This window comes from Diachasmimorpha longicaudata, chromosome 11 (genome assembly GCF_034640455.1).
Source record: "Diachasmimorpha longicaudata isolate KC_UGA_2023 chromosome 11, iyDiaLong2, whole genome shotgun sequence".
NCBI lineage: Eukaryota > Metazoa > Arthropoda > Insecta > Hymenoptera > Braconidae > Diachasmimorpha > Diachasmimorpha longicaudata.
In genome coordinates, this window is record NC_087235.1 from 6129089 (window position 1) to 6152408 (window position 23320).

Genomic DNA, 23320 nt, shown 5'->3' on the forward strand with positions numbered 1-23320 from the left:
ATTCAGGGGATGATTCTCCACTTCTTGAGTAGAAAAATCACGAAGACAGTCTGACCAAAAATAACTGCAAATCATCCAAATAAAATTCCGCATAGTTTTTAATATTTATTTCTTTCTCTCCATCATCTTTTTTTCTCTCATCGTCCTCTCGAACTAATGCAGCTTAATTCATTACAATTTGTAAAAATATTATACTGTACCAAAACAGCTATTACCATTATTTTTACAGTTATCATTCACGTATCTATAATTCCACTGTGGTGTGGCAGTATATAAGGAGAAACGCTTCTACGAAAAACTTCCCCGTTGTCTCTCCTCCATCTATATATTGTTTTTTTTTACTTTTTTTAAAATGTTTTTTTTTTGCCAAAATCTCGAACGCTTCACATAGTATGTTACAGTAATCGACAGTATGTGAGAATTAATCATCATTAATTAGATGGTAATATTAACTATTATTTACATTGTGGAAACGAGTGTTATGCACGATTTTTTTTCTCATTATTCCATTCAAATTGTCGACGAGACTAGTTCATCGAGTGAGTAAAAACTTCGATTGAAAAATCGAACATAAAATTACGGTCACACAGAGGAAATTCATTCTGGAATCATGAGTATTCACTTGATTCAGGATTATTTCACCCAAAGTGCAGTATTTCTCGATAAATTCCTTAAACAAACGTTCCTTTTTATTCTGTCATTATTATTCATTTTGCGGTGAGGGGAGCAATACAGTGATTGTCTTGCAACTCAATTCATTTCACTTGAAAATTCAACAATAAAAAAAAATCATTCCAAATTCATTTCAATCAGTCACCTGATTTTTTTTTAATTTTCTGGACCGGGATGTCACTCTTTGCTATTAAATTATAAACATAATTGTTATTCTGAGGATTTATCAGCATCAGAAAATCGATATACCTTTCTCGTCAATTATTTTTACATTCATCTGTACAATGGAACTATACAAACAGTGTGTCTCGTTGACGGAAACATCTCTCAAACGCGTGTAAAGTGTGGGAATAATTCTCCTCCACGAGTCTTCACAGTGACAAATGGACATTGAAGCTGGATGAGTTGAAAAATTAAAGCGTTGTGGGTTTTTATTCTCATTTTTTATTCCTTTAAATTTTTTTATTCATTTAAATTTCACCCCATCGGGCTATTTTTTTCAGTATAAACAGTCTTGTGACCTTCAACTTTTTATTAAATTTATTTCAGCCATTGGTACAAACGATTCTCGGCACTCGTATTCTCCCAACTTGATGAATAAGAGAGAACAATTGCAAAGAGTGTAAAAAGACTAACGAAAACATCTTGCATGACAAGCTAAAGATTTTTTCCCCTCAATTATTTTGCTGGTAAATCAGGTACACGATTGTTTTCAATAATTTTCCTCAAAAAAAGTAGAAAAAAATGGAGAAAGCATTGATTATCCATTAATGATGTAAATAAAGATAAAACTCTCTAGTAAATTGCTGTAAAAATAATCGTGTTTAATCAAATATTTCCTATCTTCAGTAATCAATGTTATTTGTACAAAATATTCTTGTTTAGATAAAAAAACGTAACAGCTAATTCAATTCCATAAACACTGATAACGTAGATTGCAAAATAATACACCGATAACAATTTTCCAGCATACGGTGGAGAATAATCGAGTGTCTGTAATCTGCTGTACCAACATGACAAAATTACTCCTACATTAATTATTAATGTTTTTTTTTAGTAAATTTTACGTGTAATGTACAATTTATTCCATACTTTTTGGACAATGTGCTACCCCATACTTTACAATCTGTTAATTAATCATTTAATAATTGCAAAAATATGTTTCTACTATGCTAAGGAGAATGAAACGATGAAAAATCGTTATAAATCCATGAAAAAAAGGGGCGGAAAAATCTGGAAATAAACATTTACATCAGCTTATACAATTCCAGTAACCAGTGTCCAAAAGTATAGGTCAAAATATTGAGGATGCTGAGGCTGAGGCATATAGCGTGACAATGTACATCTCTCCGTAATGGAAACAAAAGAAAAAAAATAATAATAACACGATTGATTAAACGCAGAGGCTGAGGCAAGAAAAAGAAACAACTAAAACTCATAATCACCTCACCATGAAGACCATCGACACCACTTACGCACATTGTTTCATTTTCTTTCTTTTTTTTTCTCTCTCTTTCTTTCATGAAAAATAAAGAGCAATCTATATTATATTACATTAAAAAATTTGTTTTTTTTTTCAGTCATTTACATTAATGGGAAGTTTTGCATTTCTTTCTTGTCACATCGACATGATAAATCACTTTCCTCAGGATTTTTTTTGGAACTGAAAAATAACTGATCATGTCGACTACATAACGAGTGATTCATAATGGATGATTTTTTCATTAAAAAAATTGTACGCAATTTTAATCCCTTTAAACATTGCAACATTAATGCAGTGCCTGATGAGGTCCTTTGAGTCCAGCTCGTGCAAGACCAGGAGTGTTGATCGCCAGTTATTGGGCGGGTAACTAGCGTTCCTGCCCAACAAAGTGCATCACTTCAGGTATGCTTTGTAGAGAGTTGTACTTCTACACGTTTCTTTCTCCTGCTCAAGAAGGAACATCAAATCTCTGAAGTTGACTCGTTTCAAACGAGGCCTCAATGGCATCTGCCGGTTCATTCCGGTTGATGAAGCTGCTGGTCCACTGCCACTTGTACCCGAGCTGCTTCCTGTACCAATGCCATCGAGTTTTGGCTTTTTGCGTGGACCGATAGCCTGCAGTGCTGTTACATTTGCCTCACGCTGGCGCATTTCTTCCATCTCTACTCGTTGCATCTGAATTTTAATTCAGTGAATGTATTGTAAAGTATTCACTTAGTGAGTCAATTTTTCATAAGGACAAATTGATCTTAAAGTAAATTCTTACAACCTATTCTATTCTTAAAATGAAGTAGGGCTGCAGACAACAAATATTATTTAGTAGAATAAACCTCACCTCTTTCGCCTTTGCCTTCAACTTTGCCTGCTCAGGATCTTCCGTTTTAGCACGACTCTTAGCAGCACGAAGAAGTAATTCACGTTCTTGCTCTTCGTGCCTTTTGCGCTCCACCCTGTCGAGCTCCTCCAAGAATTTCAATTGAGCCCTGACATCCTGCGTTATTTCATACCTCGGATCACCCTGTTAAAATAAAAAGAAAATCCAACCATTCAATCCAGACACATACATCAGAAGTTATCAATCAACGAGGTTAAAAATTCAATCAATTCCCACCTTAATGAAATCTATCCTATGTTCAGCAATAACATCTAGTTTCTCCACCAAAGTTTTTAATCTTTCCTGAGTTGCATGGGATATTAATGAGGCTACCTCGTGATTGGGCTCCTCTAACCCATAACTAGTTACTGAAAATAAAAAATGAATTTAATTAAATTTCACTCATCATTTAACTCGGCTCTCCAAAAAAGCAGATAATAGAATTAATGAATTGTCTCTGATTGAACAGACGTTATCATTAATTAATCAATTTACCAATTTGTTTAATCCTCTGTTGAAGGGGTGACACATGAAGGAAAACTTCATCTTTACATGATCGTATTTGCGTTCCAACGAACTCTGTGGACCCGAGAATTCTCTGTGACTCCTCAGCGAGATTCACCCCTCCCATTGCTGCTACATCATTGATATCATCGTCTCCGCTAAAAGCAGACAGTAAGTCATTTTTACTCCCAAAAAATCCAAAGGAATCCAGGCACAATTATGCAACTAGGGAAAGGGGAATACTCACGTGTAGCCTGCCGATGAAAATGTTTTTTTTTCTTTCTCTTTGACCGCTGGTTTTGGTGTGAGAGAAGGCACAATGGTTTTGTTAACAGTAGTGGCGGTGTTGACAGTTTTACCTTGAGTAACAGGTGTTGATGTTTTAACAACACTTGCCGTTGTTGGTGGTGTTTTTTGTACAGTTGGGGTGGGTGGTCGGGTACCCGTAACTGCCACCGTTGATTTAACGGTATAAGGCGTAGGGCTGCGTACTATTGTCGTTACTGGTCGTATCTGAAGGACAATTGACGAGGTGTTATAATACTTTAATTTTTGATTGAGACGTAAAGGTAAAAAATTCACTATAATAAATGATTTCTCAACTACCAAGAATATTTTTTTAATATAAAAAATAAAAATAGAGTCGATTGATTAGAATTCTGGACTGAATGACCAATTATTTGAACGGAAAATTTAATTATCGCATCCATGACTTTGAAAAAATCATGGAATCCCCCCTGACATAAAATCTTGAGATAAATACCAGTCTCTGTTGAACAGGTTGAGGTATCCGAGGGGCGGGAGTCGTCACGACTGCTGCTGGAGGTGGTGCCATTACTCTCAGGGGAGCTGGGGTACTTGTCATCACAACAGGAACTGATTGAGCCACTGCTACTGTCGGCCTGATCTGATTCTTTGGAATTTAATGTGAAGAAAGTTAAGTTTCCAAGAATCTTATTGTGAATGAATTTTAATGGAGATTTGTCTTCTAATATTTATTTATAGTCATTTGCTATGTAGATGAATGTATCATTCAGTAATAAAATTTAAACGTCTGGATTTTGTGGATGAGTTTCTTAAATAATTAATTTTGAATTTTGAGGGCATAGAGGGTGTTTAAATCGTACCTTTTTTGTGTAGCAGGAGGAGAGCTACAAAGAAGAATTGAATAATAATTTTCCGAAAAACTAAAATGGGATTGTATCAATCTCATTCTATATTTTTGAATGGTTGAATTTGCAATAGTTTTCACAATATCTGAGAGAGGAACTTTCTCCAGTCAGAAGAACAGCATGAGCGACATTAATCCTTTATTTCTTCCCATTATGTCTCGCCCAAATGTTCAAAAAATCTTATGATGATGGGCAACTTACCTGTTGCTGCACTTGAGGCAGCGCCGTTGCTATAGAAAACACGACGTTGGCAGGTGGTGGTCTTATTCCCTCGATGACCAATTCCTTCGTAACTAGTGACTGGCGCAGCAATGGTAAACTTTTTTTGAGAAAACCAATGAGGCATGGTTGTGGCGATGCATTCAACAATTTCTCGAGTCTATCACAAAACTCCTCAGGTTCAACTCTAGTATCAATTAACTCTTGTATCAACGTCCGCACATTACGTTCCACTTGCTTAGGTTCCCGACTAGACAACTCTAACAAGTTTGCTAAGAATTTACGACACTTTTCTTTGGTATTATCTGTGGTTTGACGCTGTGGAGAAAGAAAAAGCCATACGGTTAATTGTAGGATTCACCAGTTTTGGTGAATGAGCTCGGTATATCAAGCTGAGAGTTACGTTTACCTGTGCGGGTGTTTGAGGAGTTTGAGCGGTTGTTGTGGGAGGTGTGACTGTTGTTGGAGCTGCTGCTGTTACTGTGGCTGGTGTTACTGTCGTGGTAGTTACGATCGGGGCTACCGTCTATTAAAAAAACAATTGAATTGATTTTTGGATATTTATTTAGTCTAGTGAACTCCCTGGAGACCACAAAATTTTTGTGGAGTAATTGGAAGTTCTCCTAAGATGAGGGAAGATAAATAATTTTAAATGCATGAAGAGAGTAGCCTTCTTGTGACCAAGGGGTAATCCTGGCAAGAGAATAAAGAAATCAGGAAAGAATAATTTGATTTTTCAAGGTTTAAATCACCAAATGTATTTCTAATTCAGATCGTATCATTCACTTGCGTACGATTTCAAGCAAAATAATTTCATCATCGTATTAAGAAGAAATGAAAATATAATTTGGAATGCATCAGCCCAAAGCAGAAGATAATCGAGGAGTAATTTCACGGTCCAATATTGAATTGACCTATCTCTGATATTTTTGTTAATTTAATTTAATTGTCTGTTGATGACGTTAATTTTGAACTGGCTCATTATCTTCAGTTTTTAGAATTAGTTGTTTGTGAGAAATGGGCTCTCTATGTAACAGCAAAATGTCAGACGCACTCGCATCGTAAGACCCAATTTAATTTGATTGCGTTAAATCCTTATGAATTATCGCGTGATATACCCTGTGCTATCCTGCAAGCTTGACCCACAGCACCAATGCCTGATTGGCTAACGATTCTCCAGAAGATAAGAAAAATAGCATGAACTACTACAGTACCCAAATCTCATGCAGTCCCCTTTTTCCCTCATAAGTCCCCTCAGGACTTATCCCTCAGAATAAATCCACTACCATGCAAGGAATAAATACAGCCTGCGGAGCATTCGAAGGCCGCACTGCTCCGAATTTGAAAGAAAATTATCCGTGAATCTTACCGACATTCCAAAGTAACTGAACGCAGAAAAAAATTGCAAGTAAAATCATGAAGAAAATCTACAACGAGCACTACATTGAGTCTGAACGATTTGGTATGAGAGTGCGTCACCTGAACGGGTTTTCTTATGGTGGCGAGTGGTGGGCCAGTGAACTGTGCGTTCAGCCTACTTACAGCCGGTACCGAGGCAAGACGATAAGTCGTTCCAGCTGTTGGCCCAACAACAGCATTCCCGCCAATACTGTTTGCTGTCACAGCACCACCAGCAGGCGTTCCAGTTGTAGGTGCAGGTCCCACCCTGAGCAGTTGATATTGTCCATTCTCAGTTTTAACAATGAGATGGCCTTGAGCACCAGGAGCAAGACCTTGAAGGGCTTGAAGTGTTATCTGGAAAGAAATGCATCTCATTTTGAATGGTTTACATTCTGGAGTGAATTACTGAGGGGAAAAAACTTGAAACTTTGTGAATTCCTGGCTAATAGCTTTTGAAGAGTGTCATTATTTTTAATTTTATTTATTTATTTTCAGAGCGAATAGTCAAAGGCGATATGCTCACTAATTACAAGAGTGATGGCTGGGGTTTATCTTTAAAGAAGTAGATGTAGTCGGGTATTATGTATAAACTCTGTTGAATGACTGAATGTGAATTGCCACTGAGATATGCTGAGTAAAAGCTCAATTTCCGAACGAGGATTTGTTTAATCACTCCAGCTTAGAGGGGCTATTTCTCAAATAATAAAATGAAAATTGTAGTGGCCATTTGAACTGGGTGATTAAGGGGATAATTTTTTTTTTGTCTTAATGAAGATACCATTGAAGGCATCGAAGCCATTAAATTCCCATTTAGATGATTTTTTTATTTTTCCCCCTACATTAACATGATACCCTCCGAGGTGTCTGAGATCCCAATTGTTCATCCCACTGTCCCACTAGTTAAAAAAATAAAATAAACACTTACCCCAGGACCACCAGGTCTGGCGCCAACAATGTGCGGTCCAATGACAACCCTATTGGCAACCTGTTTGCCAGGTTGTTGTCCCGATATCGGTGTACCGGGCCTCATAGCATTGACATTGACAATTTGCACATTACTCGGTACAATAGTGGATCCCACCTGTTTACCCTGTAACGTTGTACCAGCAGTATTGCCAGTAACTGATACAGGTACTGACATTGGTACTGACACCATACCCCCCTGTGCACCACTTGTTTTAATAACCAAAGCTGTACCAGTTGTCTTATTAGCTCCCGCAACAGTTTGCCCACCAACAGTCTGGGTCACAGTGCCCACAACATTGCTAACAACATTTGAAGTTGTCTGTAAAACAGCTGTCTGTGCTACACCAATAGTCCCATTAGCCAATTGTCCCGGAAATGTTATCTTGTTATTAACAACACCAGTTGTTGCTATCACTTGTCCTGATGCTGGATACGATATTATCTTGACCGATTCATGTGCCTTACTAAAACTCTGTATATTACTCTGATTAGTCGTCACCTGATTGCTCGTAACTTGATTGATGTAACCAGACAATTGTCCATGTACGTGTGCCTGCGTTGTCACCACAACCTGCTGATGATGCTGGTGCTGCTGTTGTTGCTGCTGTTGCACCTGATTCGGCTGTGTTGTATGTTGTAATCCTGCATTAGTTGTGACAGCATCAACCGGCATAAGTGTTGCTGTTGCTATTGACTTCGTTACTTCCTGTGTCATTAGGCTATTCACTGATGTTGTACCACCACCATTGGCAACCCCATGTTTCTGTACACCAGGAATACTACCACCATTTGATATACCACTGGTTAATTGATTATTGTGTTGGCTCACAACAACTGTTGTTGGCTGTTGTACTGTTATACCAGGCGTTGATGTTACCAACTGCGTCTCGAGTGAACCAACAATTGCATTAACAGCGGATTCATCAACGTCCGTGCTCAGAGCTTCCTCAAGAAACTTAGCTGACGCCATTTTCTTCCAAGCTCCAACTGTTAACTGTTTTGCGCAGGCGCGATGTGAAAATACTACCCATCGTGCATTGGTATTATCCCCACCATTTGTACGTTAGTGGATGGCTTTTTCACTAAGCACTAACACACACCAACGCTAAGGTACTGTTACCCCCCACTTTACCAACAATTTTCCTTGTAATTCAGTCGTTATGGGTATTACGCGGCCGGGGGGGAAAGGGACATTTATAGGGGGACGCCACAGGCACCAGGTGATTAGCCGCAGCCACACGGGATTGTTAAATGTTTTTCTCGTGTTATTGGGAGTTTGTTTATGTCCAGGAAAGGGATTTTTTCGCTTTGTGCCTCGTGCACTTGTGTGTGGCTGGCGAAAACGCGCTAGAAATAATTCACCCCCACCAACTGATGATTGTCTCCTTCAGCCGCCCCTCCAGAAGGGTTATATGGCTGTCAATAAGCGAAGACAACACGTCACCCCGCCAAAACTACAGGACAAGTAATTTCGGAGGGAGCAAGAGCACTTGGGGCTTTCACTACTTTTTCCCCTCGGATTCGTGTTTTTTTGGGGCTTCCAGGGGGTTTCCGGGAGAAACGGAGCACGGAACCGGGTTGATTTGATACTTTTGGAGTTGTTGGGGTTCGGAAAGACGCTAATATGTGGCGGTTTACATTTTTGCCGCGCGTGATCTCAAACGCATGGTTTTTCGTCCCCAGCCAATCACCGAACGCCATGGAAAGAGGCCTTAGGTTCTGGGGAAGTTTTCCGGGGGCTAGAGAATTTGCGGAGGCTTTCCGAGAGCTAGTAACTTCCGAGTGTTGGACGAATTAACCTTTTCGACGGTAATTTCTTTGGAGACGGTAGGGCTCGTTCATGAAATCCAATTATTTTCGTGTCATCTTGATTTTATTGACGGGGTAATTGCTGAAATATCGAGGGGAAATCGTTACTATATACGCTGGGAGGAATATTTCTTGGAAATTGTGGGGTTTATATTTTTTTTTGAGGGATGGGAGAGTCATACGATGACACGAGTTGCAATGGGGTAAACATGGTGTGGAGGGTGATTGTTTATTCGGAATTTGTTACAGGATCTCCACTAAGTCGTCAGGATGGCCATCAGACCAGTATACAGGCCCAAAATCGTGAAGAAGAGGACCAAGAAGTTTATCAGACATCAGAGTGATCGTTATGACAAACTCAAGGTGAGTTCTAACCTCTTTGCTCAGTGACAACAACCACATTGTTTTTTTTTTCGATAAACATCTTAAGGGTTCTATTTGCATTAGTTGTATTGTCGGTTTGCGATATTTGGACTATCATTTTTGTATTCAGGAGAGTTCTTGAATGCACGTTAATGCATTTGCCATTTCGGGAATAATTTTGCAGAACTAGTAACCTAGGATAAGTGGAAATTTTGTTAACCGGGGATTTATCTAGAGACAAAGTGATTTACAAGCGAACAACCAGACAGATGATTCGTCTAATTCAATTACGAGAAAATTTTTTCAAATTATTCACAATTTTTGGGTAAATTTTCAGAGGAACTGGCGTAAGCCCAAAGGTATTGACAACAGAGTTCGTAGGCGATTCAAGGGACAGTACTTGATGCCCAACATTGGTTATGGAAGCAACAAGAAGACCAGACACATGCTCCCCACTGGATTCCGCAAGGTCCTCGTACACAATGTCAAGGTACAATAAATGCATACTTCTCCCAAAATGGATTTAAAATCCTTCTTACTAATTGCTCACTCCACCTGCTATTCCTTCGAACATTCGCCAGTTGCAATCAATTATTAATATATTTTTTTCTTCAGGAACTGGAAGTCCTCATGATGCAGAACCGAAAATTCTGCGCTGAAATCGCTCACGCTGTCAGCAGCAAGAAACGCAAGGCCATCGTCGAACGTGCCCAGCAGCTCTCGATCCGTGTGACGAACGCTAACGCACGTCTGCGATCTGAGGAGAACGAATAAGCTACTGGTATTTTACTATACGTCTAATAAAACTCAAAAAACCTAAAAATACAGTCTTGTTTACTTTAATTTCCCTGTACCCAATCGTGGTATTAACCTCCCCTTCCATCGATAATTGGAAAAAATAGAAATTTTTGCAGAACACAATGATCATTGTGTGATTGGATTTTTTTGATAGCTCAATCCTCAAAATGAAGCCCGATCATTATTTTTATTAAATACTGCAAACGGTAAGGTTTTTTGCATTTTTATAAATTGGGACGAAGGTAGAGGAAGATTGGCGAAACGAATAAATGAATCAAAATCAGGTAGAGCCCAGGGAAGTGGCACCATGAACAAGGGGAATATGCAAAGTACTCTGCATAGCTTTTCAGGATTCAGAGTGTGTTACCCCAAGGGGGTAAGTTAAGACGGTCAAGCTGAGGGGTCGATAATCTCTATCCCCCTTGGGTCAGCCAACGCTTGACACGCAAACCGAGCCATGTAAAGGGGCAAAAAGTTGGCGATACGTCTGCTATGTTTCATCCTGCACAGTTGATACCCACGACTGATGAAAGGATAAAACAATCACCGCATAATTAAGGGACAAATCAATGAGAAGTCCCTCTGTATTATTCTGCGGAAATTACTCACAATTATTTCTGCATTGTCGAAGGGGATCTGCATGCGGCTTTTGTCGAATCCTGTAGAAATACCTGGGTAGAAGTGTAGAGGGATATTTTTTTTCCTGATAAAATCGCTGAAAATACACGCGAACGGATTCTACAGATTAGCCCGAGGCTTTATCGAGCCACGACGAATTTCTCAGCTTTCTTATATTCCTTGGGAATTACTTAGAAGCGGTTTGCACCCTTCATAAATCATTGGAATGTCCCGAAAATTGGGTCGAGGTGTAGGAAAAAGGGAGGAATAGCCGAGTAATTTTTTTTCTTTGAAGTGTTAATTTGTGTCACGATTTCAGTGAAGGTGCGAAAATTCTCTTTGTGAAGAGTCTCCGGATCAGTCGAAGATAAGGAAAATTTAGTCACTGAAACGTGTTAATAGTGGAGAACCGTAAAATAAATTTATAGATTCGATAAATGCAGGTACAAGTGGAAGGTAATTATTGCAAAGTTAAGGGTAGGAGGGCTAGAGTAAAGGGACATTTTAAAATCTGGAACGTGATCAATATTCTCTTGAGGAAGATGTTTTAGGAGGACGAATGCTAAAACGATAACAAAATATTGCAACAGTGAACTCGTTGAATAACGTTACCTCACTTCCTTCAACGGAAAGTCATAAAAAATATATCATGAATAGCTCCGACAAAGCGATCCTTCCTAATTGAATGATTTTTTTCCTGCAGAGCAATCAAACCGACAGATTTTAGATACTAGTTCCCGAGGTCACACATTCCACACTATTTTTTACCGAGTATAATAAAAAATTCTGTCCCCAATACCTTACTCAACGAGCCGTGTATCGTCACGACAATAGTCACAATTGTTCCCCCAAATCATTAGCATTTCCCATCACGCCATACAAATAGTATAATTAGGAATCCATGAGAGTAATATGAGTCTTTAACAGGTGAAAATAATTTTAGGGACTTCGACGAGTGTCAAAGCGATGTTTCAACAATAGCTAGTGGTATCGCTGATGTACGGTCAGGCAGACCTGTTAAGTAAATCAACCGATTTAATAAATTCATAAACTCCTTCATTGCTGGAGGAACGATGGAGAAGAGTCTCCGTCGAGACTGATCGATTTATTCCGCACAGTTGGAGGGCAAAGTTATATTTGAGATTATCTTCAGGAGATTGTTGGGTCAGACAAGAGGGCAGTTGATATACACGAGGGCACACGTCAAGATGTAGACCACCAATAGAGCCCATAAAAGATTTTAAAATAGAATTTTCCCTCACCCTAATGTCCTACTTTACTTTAAGGTTACTGATTTTTTTTAACAAATAAAGGAAAAACAGATGGAATTTTACAATAAAAATTTGTGCTATTAAATTTTACAACTGAATGGTGGTGAAAAATGTTCTTAAAATGCTTGGGAAAAAAAAATATTTCGATTCTTTATAATAAAAAACCATCAACGAAAGTTTTATGACGAGTTCTCTATTTCTACGCAAAATTAACTCCAACTTTTACTTTATAATGCTGGGAGACACGTAAGCCATTTAGAATTTTCCCTTAATAATTGAAAAATGGATAGAGCTGATGAGTTGGAAGTGGATAATTCCCATATTCAGTCGACAACAGAAACCCTGAATTAATCAAACCTAGAAATGTCAGATCTGAAATAGAAATTATAGACGTTGATATGCAAAGGTCGTGAGGACCTGTTAAGAATTTAATATGACAAATGATCTGTCTGTTGGGCATCGATTAGCGAAGAAAGGAGAGGGAGTGACCACCCTTTTTCTCCCCACCGTTTCTCAGTCGACTCTAGGAGTTAAACACCTGGTCAACCTGGACTGCACTCCCCTGGACGATACTTTTACCGTGTACAAAACTATCGCCCCACGTTTTCTCCTGTAAATTCACAAGCCAGTACTTCGGCGTAACTCGAAACGGTAGGATCTCGTGTGCATTTGAACAACTGTGAACGTGTGCCCAGAAGGGTAATCTCGATAAACAATCAGTGAAATAACGTGCATTTTCTTGCCTCCCCCATCGATTTTTTTTTTTTTTTGAAAGACTGGACTGGAAATTTGTTTTAGCTCATTTTCCGGTGGTTTTTAAAATGTTCTAGAGCTTAATTGTTTGTAGGATGAAACACAACTTGGAGTTGCCTGTTTAAAGGTATTGGACATTATTCTGGGGAAAATTTTCCGGAGAAGAATTTTGGTGAGTGATTTTTGATAATTATTGCTAACGTGACAGCGAATTCTACTCCATGATAAATTGGTATATTGATCTAGTTGAATTTTATTTGATCTATTTATCTATAAAAGTAAAAAGTTCCCATGTGAGTCATACGCTGAGGAATAAAATGAAAATTTTTAACATAGAAAATCGGTTCCGAAAAATTTCTAATTTGTGAGCAACATGAGTCACACCCGGTGTCGAAAAATCTGATTATCTAATTCTTTTCCCTTTGAACATTTGATCCAGTCTAATTGCTCCATTCCCTGCGAACATAATTCTTGCGCTCCTCTATTTACACATGCCGGTGATTCCCCGACGTTCGTAGATCCTCTTCATGCACTACATGCTGACGCGAAATAAAATATAGACGCGGCTTTTTTTAATGAAATTCACTTTCGTGCCCATTATTATTAGTTTGGTCTAGATATTCAGGGGGTTCTGTGTGAGGGGCATTGAGTAAAGAAATGAAGGAAAGAAAAACGCACATACGTAGTTGCAATCCCAGAGTCAAGGCTCTTACCTTGCACTTAAATACTGTGCGCAAACGGTGAATTATTCAGGAATATGAAGTTATTGGGAACTAGACCCGACACACACCGATGATGTGCGTTGGTTATCAAAACAATTTTAGAAAAATCAATTTCAGTGTATAAGCACGAGCATAAGATAATGCTATTAATTTATGGTATCAGCGAATGTTGAATGGAGTTGTTGAAAATGATTTTTCTTTTGAGGAAAATGTTCTTTGATTTTTTTTTATTTTGTTTGGATATCGAGTTTATTGTTCTGTGTTATCAGTGTGGGCATGGAGTGCTAAAGTAAATTTCATTAATAATTAAATATGTTGTCCGGGAAATCCTATACAACTTGAGTCAATTGTTCAGCTCTTTGACATTTTTATAACAACTTTTAACGTTTCTTTTTACGATGCTATAAACCTTTCATTTGGGGGAATTACTGTTGTCGAGAACTATGTGTTTGTTATGCAAATAAAACATTGAATTGCAATTCAACAAAAATAGAGATCATTTAGTTTCCCCCCACAAAATCATGTGAATGGTTTTATTGATTTTATAAAATAAAATATCCCATATCCCCCAATATTTTTAGAAACACAGAAAACACTCGAAAAATGTTGATTATCATTGCCAGGTAATTAATTGCATAAGCCCTAAATTAGATTGTTTAATTCTCAAATATTTTCGTTTACTCATCGTAACGTTGGTCACGATGTCGTAATCCCCATGATCAAGAACGAACAGCTCATTGTAACATCACTTTTCCAAGAAAATAACCGTAAAAAATTACATCCCACTCATTTCATACAATTTGTTTTCTATTTCTGATTATTACGAGTGTCGGATTAATGAACAAACGGCGGGTTGCCTTTTCACGCGACTCATGGTTCAGTGGCCGCACATGGGTGCACTCAGGTGTGGTCATTGTTGTGTTTTCCTGAGTAGGAAATGCCCGGAACTGGACATCTCGCATGAGCAAATTCTGCCCGATCCGAAACAAGAAAAAAATTCCATCCGTTTGAAACATCAATCCTCCCTCCGCTCTCTCTTCTATTTATTCCAGGATACGTCACCCTGTGCGCGTCGGGACGAGTTCTCCCGCAGCTTAAAAAAATCATAAAAAAATTGTTTTTCGTTTCAATTGTCGACCACGATTGTCAGAGCCCACCGGCAACCAATTACCTGGTCACATCCCATTAAAAGATAAACATAAAAAAAAACTTTGAATAATCCTTGACGTTGACATTGCGCAGTTAAGACATTCCGATTTTCTCGTGTAAAGACCACAATGTCTGACTCTAGGTCCGATTACACCTAGTTTTCCAAACTTTCCACTGAAATATGAATCATCGGCCTTGCAAAATGACCCATTAAGCGTCCTATCGACATTACCATTAGACCGCGGGAATAAATGAGCGGTGCCCTACGTAAAGGATGGACAAAAGACACGGGATCGATACGGCACCTGTTACATTGTGATTGTCTTTGAATCGGCACATTTTCATTCCAGGAGACCCATAGACCGCTGATTTATTCATCGACATGTATTACCAAGCAATTGCGCTCAATTTAGTACTGATAAGTAAGTGCCTTGAATTATTACGAATATTTAGAGTCACCTGAGCGACGAATAAGTCATGATAATCTGATTTACCGATCAGGTGTGTCTATCCAAGTGATTGCTTGCGAGGGCTGCAACAAGGAGGACCACCAGAAATGCGTCGCCCTCGCCGATCCCCTCCTCAAAGACGCACATCTCATCTTTCCGGACAACATGAGGGACATTGATATGGTCTGCAGGTAGGAAACTCTGAGGAAAAACCATTTCACCAAGAATGCGTATTAATTACACGAAAATGTCACTTGACATTAGAGCTCTAGTAGGAGTATAGATTCCATAGACATTATTACGAGGGAGGACAAAGCTCTCAGGGCAATTCAACCCATAATTTTGCTGTTTGCTTTTTTCTTTTATTTTTACTTAATAGGACATGGTCGAGCTTCGTCGACTGCATCAAGCGGTATATCGACAGATGCTTCACGAAGCAGCGCCGGGAGCAATTCAATCAGGCGGTGGAGTCGCCGATTGCCTCGGTCCATCAGATGTGTTCTGTTACTTCGTATCAGACTGGTATTAAATTATATAAATTCTCCATGAAAAATAATTCAAAATAATTTCTACGAAGAATTTTCTCGGCAAAAAAGTTCGAATATCGTCCCTTCCGAGATATTCCTGGCAGAATAACTGCATTCACTCGGGGCTCGTTAAATTATCAATTTCAGAGTACCTGCAGTACGCCAGCTGTCTGAAAGCGACCGTTACCGAGGCCCAGCACTGCGGTAATCAGTACACAGCGCTGGTAGATGAGGTCTCCCAGGGGGAAATGGCGAGGAGGAGCCTCTGCTGGTCAGTCAATTTTTATTGCCTCCTAAAACATGAAGGCAGTTCTTTATAACGTTCAATTCGTCAGTCCTATGTGCGAAATTACATCGCGAAGTTGATGTTTTATGTTGTTTTCAGTGCTCATCACCACTTCCGGGCTTGCGTCATTACCGAGACGCGGAAGAGATGTGATGGGGGTCAGCCCGGTGGGGCAGCCTCTCGGTTCTCGGGGCAGATCTTGGACAGAGCTCTCAGCTTCTTGCAGCAGCAGTGCCAGGCTTACATGTACGTCACTTTCATTATTTTATTAAATTGGCTTTGCTAGAAGTGTGAAAAAATAATTATTTATCGTTTTATTTATAGACCAAATAATAGCGACTGTCCAGAGCCGGTAACTGAAAGTTCCCTAGCCCTTGCGGTGAGCCCGTTGGACGAAGACCCAGGTAATCGCGGTATCAGCCGACGTCCCTATCAACGAACCCTATCACCCGACAACTACGCAGGACAAGCCAGCACCTTCCACGGCGCAAGTACAAATGCAATAAACAGTGCGTCGTCGTTCCGAAGCACCGGCAGATCCCTAAACGTTCTTCCAAGTAAGGATACAAGTGGAGAATTTAAAATGTCGGAATGAGGAAGGATGAGGGGACCTTTGAAGAATTATAGTGATTAATAGTAATCGAAAGTTGTTTATCATTTTCTAGAGAATGAAGAGCCCGATGCTAGACCACCGCCGACACTCGAGGTGTCCAATTCCCAGGTGACGGCGAAGGTAGAGGCGCCGGAGGTGAAGACTAGTGAGGGCGAGGGGGACATGTCTACTGTTGGACAGAGTATCGAAGAACCTGGTAAATTATTTGACAACCATTTTCAGTGGAAATAATTGCTTTTTAATTTAGAGCTCAAAAAATGTGTCGCATTTTTTTAACGATTAAATAATGAACGAAAAATGTTTTATGATTGACAAAAAGGAATTTAAATATTTATAATATGATTTCAGCTGTAATTGTTACTCAACGATCCCCAAACTACGGGAGAGGAATGTCTTGGACATCTCCCTCATCGAAAGAAACAACAGAAATTCCAGCTTGGGCTACGAGTACCTGGCCTGAGACAAATAAAGTACGATTGCTAATTTTTCAATCTTTATTTCTCACTATTTAATTTTGTCTCCTAACGTAATACTTTTATCCAGGACTCTGTAACAGAATCATGGTACCCAGCTGCCGGTAGTTTCGGTGGAAACAACATCGACGAGCCGAACCAGCAAGGCCTGAAGAACGGACAAAGTTGTTTAAGATCTACGATAGTTCCATCAGTTATTGTCACTATTGCTTTATATTTTATATAAATGACGTAAAATAATTGTTACTTTTGTTTCGAAATATTCAACAATGGAATTTCCTAGGGAATATTGCAGACTAGGCAATATTATTTGAACCTGGAGATTAATTAAATCGAATTGTTAATTGGATAATTTGTTAAATTGATAATGAAGTGCTTAATGATGATGTCGTTGGAGTAGATATCGTTAGTTAATACGACAGCTTGCCAGGCCAGCAGATGCGTCTCCTAAATATTTAAATGTACATTTTCTTTTTCAACATTTAAATATGAATATTAATTACCTGTATATAATTATGTGATACCAAAGAATATTTTGATTTTATTTTCAACAATTTGTTTCTCTTGTTTTCTTTTCAGTATTTGTAGGTAGTTTATAATAATCAGAGTATATTTCTGCACTGTAGTACCGAATTTGAATTGTACATTCAATAAAACCTCTAGTCCAGTGACGATGTTTATCATGGAATTAATCAACTTTTAGTCGTATTCTTTTTTTTATTCTGTTACTTTTTGTTTAATTAATTTAATAATTTATATATCCTTTTTTCTATTGGTCCGAGGCCCATATTCACTGACAGATACAGATGTGGATAAAATAATGCGTAGAAATCGGGTGTTGAAATGGTGGAGAAAGAATAGATGAAGAATTTTCACAATTTTGGGGGATTTAAATCAGGAATATTTCTCGTACAAATGATTTTCTATAATAAACTGAAAAAAAATCGATGAATGTATTGAAAAACGGGTACATCACATTTCTGCTCGTTTGTTATACATATTCCCTCAATATCATTCAGTGATAAGATAATTTAACATACAAAAAAAGCGAAAAATTTATTCCATACGATTTATCTCACCCCTTATCTCTCCATCACTTCACACTGAACAAAAAAAACTCCTAAAGTACTTTTACGCTATATCACTGACGATTAATTGCAAAAATATGCTCTTCAATGAAGAATTATGTACAGGCTCCTGCATATTTGCATTTTATTCACGCGAAAATCCTTCAATCAATTACTCCTAGATATATATTTATAACCATATAATAACTAATCTTGGCTCAACATGAATTGATTGTTTGAAATAAATAATAGTAATCTCCCCCGACGGAACACGACAATTGGGGTTTTGTATGACATTTTTTCAGTGTTGAATATGATAGTCGAATGAAAAAAATTAGACAAGTATTTTTTTGAATAAAAAAATACATATCTGATATTTTTTATCAACTTCTTGCAAAAAAATCACGCAATGATCTAATTGTAGTTTAATCGCTCTTGTGGCTCTCGATGATTGCAAAAATACGCTAATGGAAGAAAATTTGTATCTGTAAATGACAGTTTCACCAAATTTCCAGATAATTCTCATTCTCCCAAAGGAACTAATTCAAATAATCTAATTTTCAAATATTTTTAATCATTTCATTGTAATTTTCTACTCCCAGTTAATTCTGACGTAGTGTTATTAATAATCATACTCGGCTCTCATAAATTATAAATATAATTACATTGTCACTTTTAACTGTTGTGCATGCTTGAAGGATATTCGTCGAATATCCTTGAATTCAACTTAGCAATCAAATCTTGTAAGTAGTACTTCATAATTAAAAACTAAACTCTCAGTTTAGAGTAATAGTTACTTAGACCTCCGATGTAATCCATTGTATAGAATTGCGGAAAAGAAAAGGAAATACGTTAACTTATCAGGATTGATAGTTCTTTCTGTTTGACTAGGATTTCTCCTCAGTGGTGAATTTCAATATATAAATATTTATATACTTGCCTAAGTAATTCACCCTTTTAATCACTCTTTTATTCGGTATTCATTGAAATTTAATTATCATCTGATGACAATCACTACCCGATCGTTGGAATAATTATCATCACATCAGAAAAAAAAAAGAAAAAAAGGTAACAGAATTATCCTGCAACACGAGACATAAGCAGGCACACGTAGGTGTGACCTCAGTTCATCGTTTCTCTTTTTCTAATTCTCATTTAAGTATATACATATGTATATTTGTGAGCACATCACGTAGACTTCAGTTAAATACATGATATGAAAAGAAAAAATTTACAAGTTTTTATTGTGTTGTTGTTTTCATACCCTAGCGCATTAATTCGCTTTTAAAATACTATTGCGTCCTGCATTTGATGCGGTGATTTAATGAACTTACCAGAGTGACGTGTCAAAAAAACATCTTCCACAGGGCCATTGAAACTCTCCACCCACGAGGCCACTAACACCGGCTTTTTTTTTCTTTCGTCCTCTTATGTACAGATGTGATAATTTATGCATTTTTTTCTCATGGATTTTAATTTTTGTTTTACTCGTCCCACTCGTCCTCTTCGGTGTCACTGCTCTCCTCCTCGCTGTCGCCAGCGTAACCGAGCAATTTCGAACGCTCGGCGAGAGCACGGGATAAGGCACCAGCTAGGCCGCCTTGGGGAACTGACGGAGCCGCTGGTTTTGGATCACTTGTCACTGGTTTCAGGGCTATTCCCTCACGAATTTGATTTAGTAAGTCACTGCGCGTGTCGGTGACTGGAGGTGGCTTCTTCTCGGTCTGGTCCACTTTCTGCGTGGGAAAAAAATATTGACGATTCAAATTACGTGGAAATAAAATTCCGGCTGTTCCCAGGGTCTTGGAATAATCATGAATCATCTCAGGATGTCAATGGATTAGAATGAGGTCCCTGACTTACCTTGAGCGTTGTACCACTTCTGATAGCGTCCATAAGTTTCGGCCTAAGATCATCACCATCGCCATTATTATTTCTACTATTTCCATTTCTCGCTGGTGATACTGCGTTACTGACTCCTGTATCAATACTTTCCAACTCAGGAAGAGGGGGAGGTGGTGGTGGTGGAGGTGGTGCTGGAGCTGAAGTACTCGAAGAATTTGAAACGCTGGAAATATTCGAGACACTGGAGACGTTCGATGTGTTGGATGTGCTTCGTGGTGGCGGCGGTGGTACCGGCGGAGGTGGCGGTAAACCGGGGGAGCCTGAGGGGGGTGGCGGCCGTGATGGCAGACTCCTGTGGGCAGGTGGAGCACTCGGAGGGGGTGGAGGCACGTTCGTTCGTACTGGTGGCAATGGTCGTGTGCTTCTTATTTGATTCTATAAATATAATCAGACGCATGGGGACATTCAGAGACGTCTTTTGCAAGCGCAAAATTTTTCTAGCAGAAGAAAAAAATTGAAATACACGTTTCGTTATTTCCAGGAGAGTTTCAGAAATCATTCTTGGAAAATGTTAGTTAATTCCTGCAACAATTAAATAATTGGCTTTTTCTCACCCTCACTGGAATGTTAATTCAATAAAAACTCAAAAAACTGGTTTTTCCTCGTTCAAATGAGGCACTCATCTCAGACAAAAAACCCGTAAAATCGCTTAATGAGGATAATTGATTAGCTCACATTGTTAATTCCAGGACTCGTCGTAACAGGTACCGTCCGGGCTGGAATGGGAGGAGGTGGATCAGAGCTAGGCGCAGGTGGCACTGGTAATGCTGGCAGCGACTGCGTACTGGTGGGTCCAGCTTGTCTTGTTAATTTCCCAAGGTCATTCTCCACAGCCTTCATTCCCCCAGCCGCATCCAGGTAACTGTAGATGAAGTCACGAGTGCTTTTACTTGTCAATTGTTGCCTCGTGATGCCGGCCGCATCGAAAAATTGCTTGAGTTTAGCATCATCGGGGTCCCACTCAAGATTATGATGGGGGTCCCGTCCCATATGTGCCACATGTCTGCAAAACCATGACATTAGATTAAATTAGATAGTGTTATATTATTCATAATTATCCACAACCATTACCTGAAATCCGAAGGTAGACCAATATCCGCCGTGGTCAATTTCCTCTTGGGGTCCTTCTCTTGTCTATTTTTTTTCTTGTACATGGAGCTCCCCAAACTTCCATTGACTCCCAACGACGATAACGAGCCATTCAGGGTGTTGGCGCCTGTGTTCGTCGGGAATCCAGTGTAATCAGAGGTACTATTCGGATTTCTCCTGGGTAATGTTACCACTCTCTGTTGCATCCCAGCATCTAATCTCGCTTTTCTATCCTGCCTCCTCTGTTTATTGGCATTTAATCTTTCCAGGAGGACACTCCTACAAAAAAGCGAATAAATTGATCAAAACAAATCATTGAACTCGCAAAATACCAAATTTTTTTATTGGCACTGTTGAGGGGGGAGGATAATTCGTACCTCATAATCACGGCTTCAGTTTCATTAGCGAAATTAAATGCTGCCATGCAGTCCTCCCCTTCGAACGTATGGAAATATGTTTTAGGTGCATTATACGACATTGAATTATACAATTCCTGTTCCCACAACATGGCTTTTCTCTGCAAACAGTACAATCTCAGGAAGTAACTGCGTTTTGGGTTATCCCTTATCAACGTTATCACACCGGTGTTCTTCTTTATCCATTCTCGATGGGCAGGAGGCTCAGTCAAGTATAACTGTATGACTCCTGCCGCTAGGCACTGCAATCACAATTGCATAACTCCCTTTTATTCGTTATCGATACAATTCATTCTTTATCGAGTGTTTGGTATTTTTAATATGGTTGTTGGGATTTAAACGCGTGAGTGGGCTCGAGGGAAGGAAAATTTATGGGGGTATCTCTGTTCGTAGGATTTATAAACAGATTTGTTGTTGTTCGTTATCAGTTGGTGAGTAGGAAACGGCTTGAGGAAATGTTTGGAGGAAATTGTATCTTCAGCTGGCTCGGGTGGAGTTCTAGAACGAGAATAAGTTTAAGAAATTCAGGCTAACAATTTTCTAATAACACCTCTCTCCAGAACCCAACAACTCAAAGTTCAAGAATCAGTCACCAATGACAAATCTCAACTGTCGAAATAGCACTTTCGCCCAACAAAATCCCTGGAATATCAATTCCCACCTACACAGCAAAACCAATTTTCCTCGAATCGAGGTCACTAAACTACAATGAATAATAACTCCCCACAATGGCAAAAACAACCAAATTCACACAGTCAGCATCCGCGTAAAAATGTAGGTCAGTGTTGACTCAACGAGTGAATATTCTCACGGTTGAGTAAAAAAAAAACCTTCAATCTTAGTCCCTCACCTGGCAACGATTTCCAATTAACCCGTAAACCTCCTCGTTCTCCTCAGGTTGGAGGAGTACACATCCCCTGTGATCCTTGGTACTCTTCATAACTCTGTATTAACCTGGTCGGCAGGTTATGTTCATCGGTGTTGGTCTGCCTCCGTTGAAAAAAAAAATACAATATTTCGATGAAAAAATGTTCAATGTTCCAGCACTTCGCGCATGTTTTATTATTCACCACTGGCACTTGACAATTATCATTATAATTTCAATCACTCCCACAATTTGTTTATCTCCACGAATTAACCATCACCATGAAACCAAAGTTAATGGACAATAAAAAAAAAACAATCTGCCAGATACTCTGCCGACATTTATCTTTGAACTGTGTGTCGGAGGGGGGCATTAAAAAACCCACCACCCACGAAGGCAAAATATACTCCCTGAACGTCTGGCGCACTGGGCACAGGAAACTCAAATGACGGTTGATGACATTCCCGTCCATCCGGTTCGCAATGGACCCCGTTCCGTCATTCCCTTCATAACCTAAACCCCTCCCATACTCCCATTCTGATCAAAAGCCCAATTTATCATGTCCTTTTTCGTTCCTTCGATTATTTCAGGTGAAGGCCGAATTCTCCGCTATTTCAATGCTACAGTTCGATAAAAAATATATTGACGGTATCAATGGGCGTAATCTATAATCACTTCTCCGTACCTGTTGGTTTTTTAACCACGAAAAGAACACTTGGCGAATACTTGGCACACCCAGCAACAAGAACGACGATTTTCTACGACAATTCGTGACGTGCTTTTTATGCTAATTGAATTGGTGAGATCTTGAATCATCTACATTCTTTTTCGATTCACGACATGACTCACATTATGA

The 23320-nt window shown here is 39.0% G+C and overlaps 4 protein-coding genes across 9 annotated transcripts; 2 read left to right on the forward strand and 2 right to left on the reverse strand.

The window, feature by feature from the left end:
• Nucleotides 1-80: 80 nt before the first annotated feature.
• Nucleotides 81-8875, reverse strand: LOC135167464 (transcription initiation factor TFIID subunit 4-like). 3 transcript variants are annotated; one of them, XM_064130687.1, is made up of 11 exons: nt 7251-8875; nt 6467-6679; nt 5334-5450; nt 4907-5242; nt 4661-4684; nt 4297-4446; nt 3781-4046; nt 3525-3691; nt 3267-3397; nt 2991-3173; nt 81-2830 (listed from the first exon to the last, which is right to left on the reverse strand). In XM_064130687.1, the coding sequence occupies exons 1-11, from the start codon at nt 8259-8261 to the stop codon at nt 2549-2551; spliced, it is 2880 nt and encodes a 959-aa protein (XP_063986757.1). In that variant the 5' UTR covers nt 8262-8875; the 3' UTR covers nt 81-2548. The 3 variants fall into 3 exon arrangements, with proteins under 3 accessions (XP_063986757.1, XP_063986754.1, XP_063986755.1); XM_064130684.1 differs by having other exon boundaries at nt 6404-6679; XM_064130685.1 differs by lacking the exon at nt 4661-4684 and having other exon boundaries at nt 6404-6679.
• A 115-nt stretch (nt 8876-8990) lies between these two features.
• On the forward strand, nt 8991-10286 carry LOC135167495 (large ribosomal subunit protein eL32). The gene is made up of 4 exons (XM_064130755.1): nt 8991-9118; nt 9350-9463; nt 9801-9953; nt 10079-10286. Exons 2-4 carry the CDS (start codon nt 9371-9373, stop codon nt 10235-10237), a joined length of 405 nt encoding a protein of 134 aa, XP_063986825.1. The 5' UTR covers nt 8991-9118; nt 9350-9370; the 3' UTR covers nt 10238-10286.
• Nucleotides 10287-12676: 2390 nt separating this feature from the next.
• On the forward strand, nt 12677-17810 carry LOC135167486 (uncharacterized). Of its 3 annotated transcripts, none has more exons than XM_064130731.1 (10): nt 12677-13075; nt 15125-15196; nt 15276-15414; nt 15603-15745; nt 15898-16021; nt 16136-16282; nt 16361-16545; nt 16702-16845; nt 16998-17119; nt 17193-17810. In XM_064130731.1, the coding sequence occupies exons 2-10, from the start codon at nt 15157-15159 to the stop codon at nt 17346-17348; spliced, it is 1200 nt and encodes a 399-aa protein (XP_063986801.1). In that variant the 5' UTR covers nt 12677-13075; nt 15125-15156; the 3' UTR covers nt 17349-17810. The 3 variants fall into 3 exon arrangements, with proteins under 3 accessions (XP_063986801.1, XP_063986799.1, XP_063986800.1); XM_064130729.1 differs by having other exon boundaries at nt 12678-13075; nt 16361-16593; nt 16684-16845; XM_064130730.1 differs by having other exon boundaries at nt 12679-13075; nt 16361-16593.
• Nucleotides 16189-23281, reverse strand: LOC135167477 (actin nucleation-promoting factor WASL-like). 2 transcript variants are annotated; one of them, XR_010299866.1, is made up of 7 exons: nt 22450-23281; nt 21561-21841; nt 21166-21462; nt 20770-21097; nt 20053-20469; nt 19524-19925; nt 16189-16318 (listed from the first exon to the last, which is right to left on the reverse strand). XR_010299866.1 is itself a non-coding variant. In XM_064130717.1 (7 exons), exons 2-7 carry the CDS (start codon nt 22537-22539, stop codon nt 19674-19676), a joined length of 1665 nt encoding a protein of 554 aa, XP_063986787.1. In that variant the 5' UTR covers nt 22540-23084; nt 23150-23277; the 3' UTR covers nt 17715-19673. The 2 variants fall into 2 exon arrangements, 1 of the variants encoding a protein (XP_063986787.1); XM_064130717.1 differs by lacking the exon at nt 16189-16318 and having other exon boundaries at nt 17715-19925; nt 22450-23084; nt 23150-23277.
• Nucleotides 23282-23320: the final 39 nt, after the last annotated feature.

Coding starts and splice junctions, on each gene's coding strand:
- LOC135167486 (XM_064130729.1), top strand. CDS start 15,157: ATGTATTACCAAGCAATTGCGCTCAATTTAGTACTGATAA. Junction 15,415..15,602: donor GACATTGATATGGTCTGCAG/GTAGGAAACTCT, acceptor TTTACTTAATAG/GACATGGTCGAGCTTCGTCG. Junction 16,594..16,683: donor ATCCCTAAACGTTCTTCCAA/GTAAGGATACAA, acceptor AGTAATCGAAAG/TTGTTTATCATTTTCTAGAG.
- LOC135167464 (XM_064130684.1), bottom strand. CDS start 8,261: ATGGCGTCAGCTAAGTTTCTTGAGGAAGCTCTGAGCACGGACGTTGAT. Junction 4,685..4,906: donor TGCCTCAAGTGCAGCAACAG/GTAAGTTGCCCA, acceptor TCTTCTTTGTAG/CTCTCCTCCTGCTACACAAA. Junction 3,398..3,524: donor ACAGAGGATTAAACAAATTG/GTAAATTGATTA, acceptor TTTTATTTTCAG/TAACTAGTTATGGGTTAGAG.
- LOC135167495 (XM_064130755.1), top strand. CDS start 9,371: ATGGCCATCAGACCAGTATACAGGCCCAAAATCGTGAAGAAGAGGACC. Junction 9,464..9,800: donor ATCGTTATGACAAACTCAAG/GTGAGTTCTAAC, acceptor GTAAATTTTCAG/AGGAACTGGCGTAAGCCCAA. Junction 9,954..10,078: donor TCCTCGTACACAATGTCAAG/GTACAATAAATG, acceptor TTTTTTCTTCAG/GAACTGGAAGTCCTCATGAT.
- LOC135167477 (XM_064130717.1), bottom strand. CDS start 22,539: ATGAAGAGTACCAAGGATCACAGGGGATGTGTACTCCTCCAACCTGAG. Junction 21,842..22,449: donor TAATTGGAAATCGTTGCCAG/GTGAGGGACTAA, acceptor TTGTGATTGCAG/TGCCTAGCGGCAGGAGTCAT. Junction 20,470..20,769: donor CGAGTCCTGGAATTAACAAT/GTGAGCTAATCA, acceptor TTATATTTATAG/AATCAAATAAGAAGCACACG.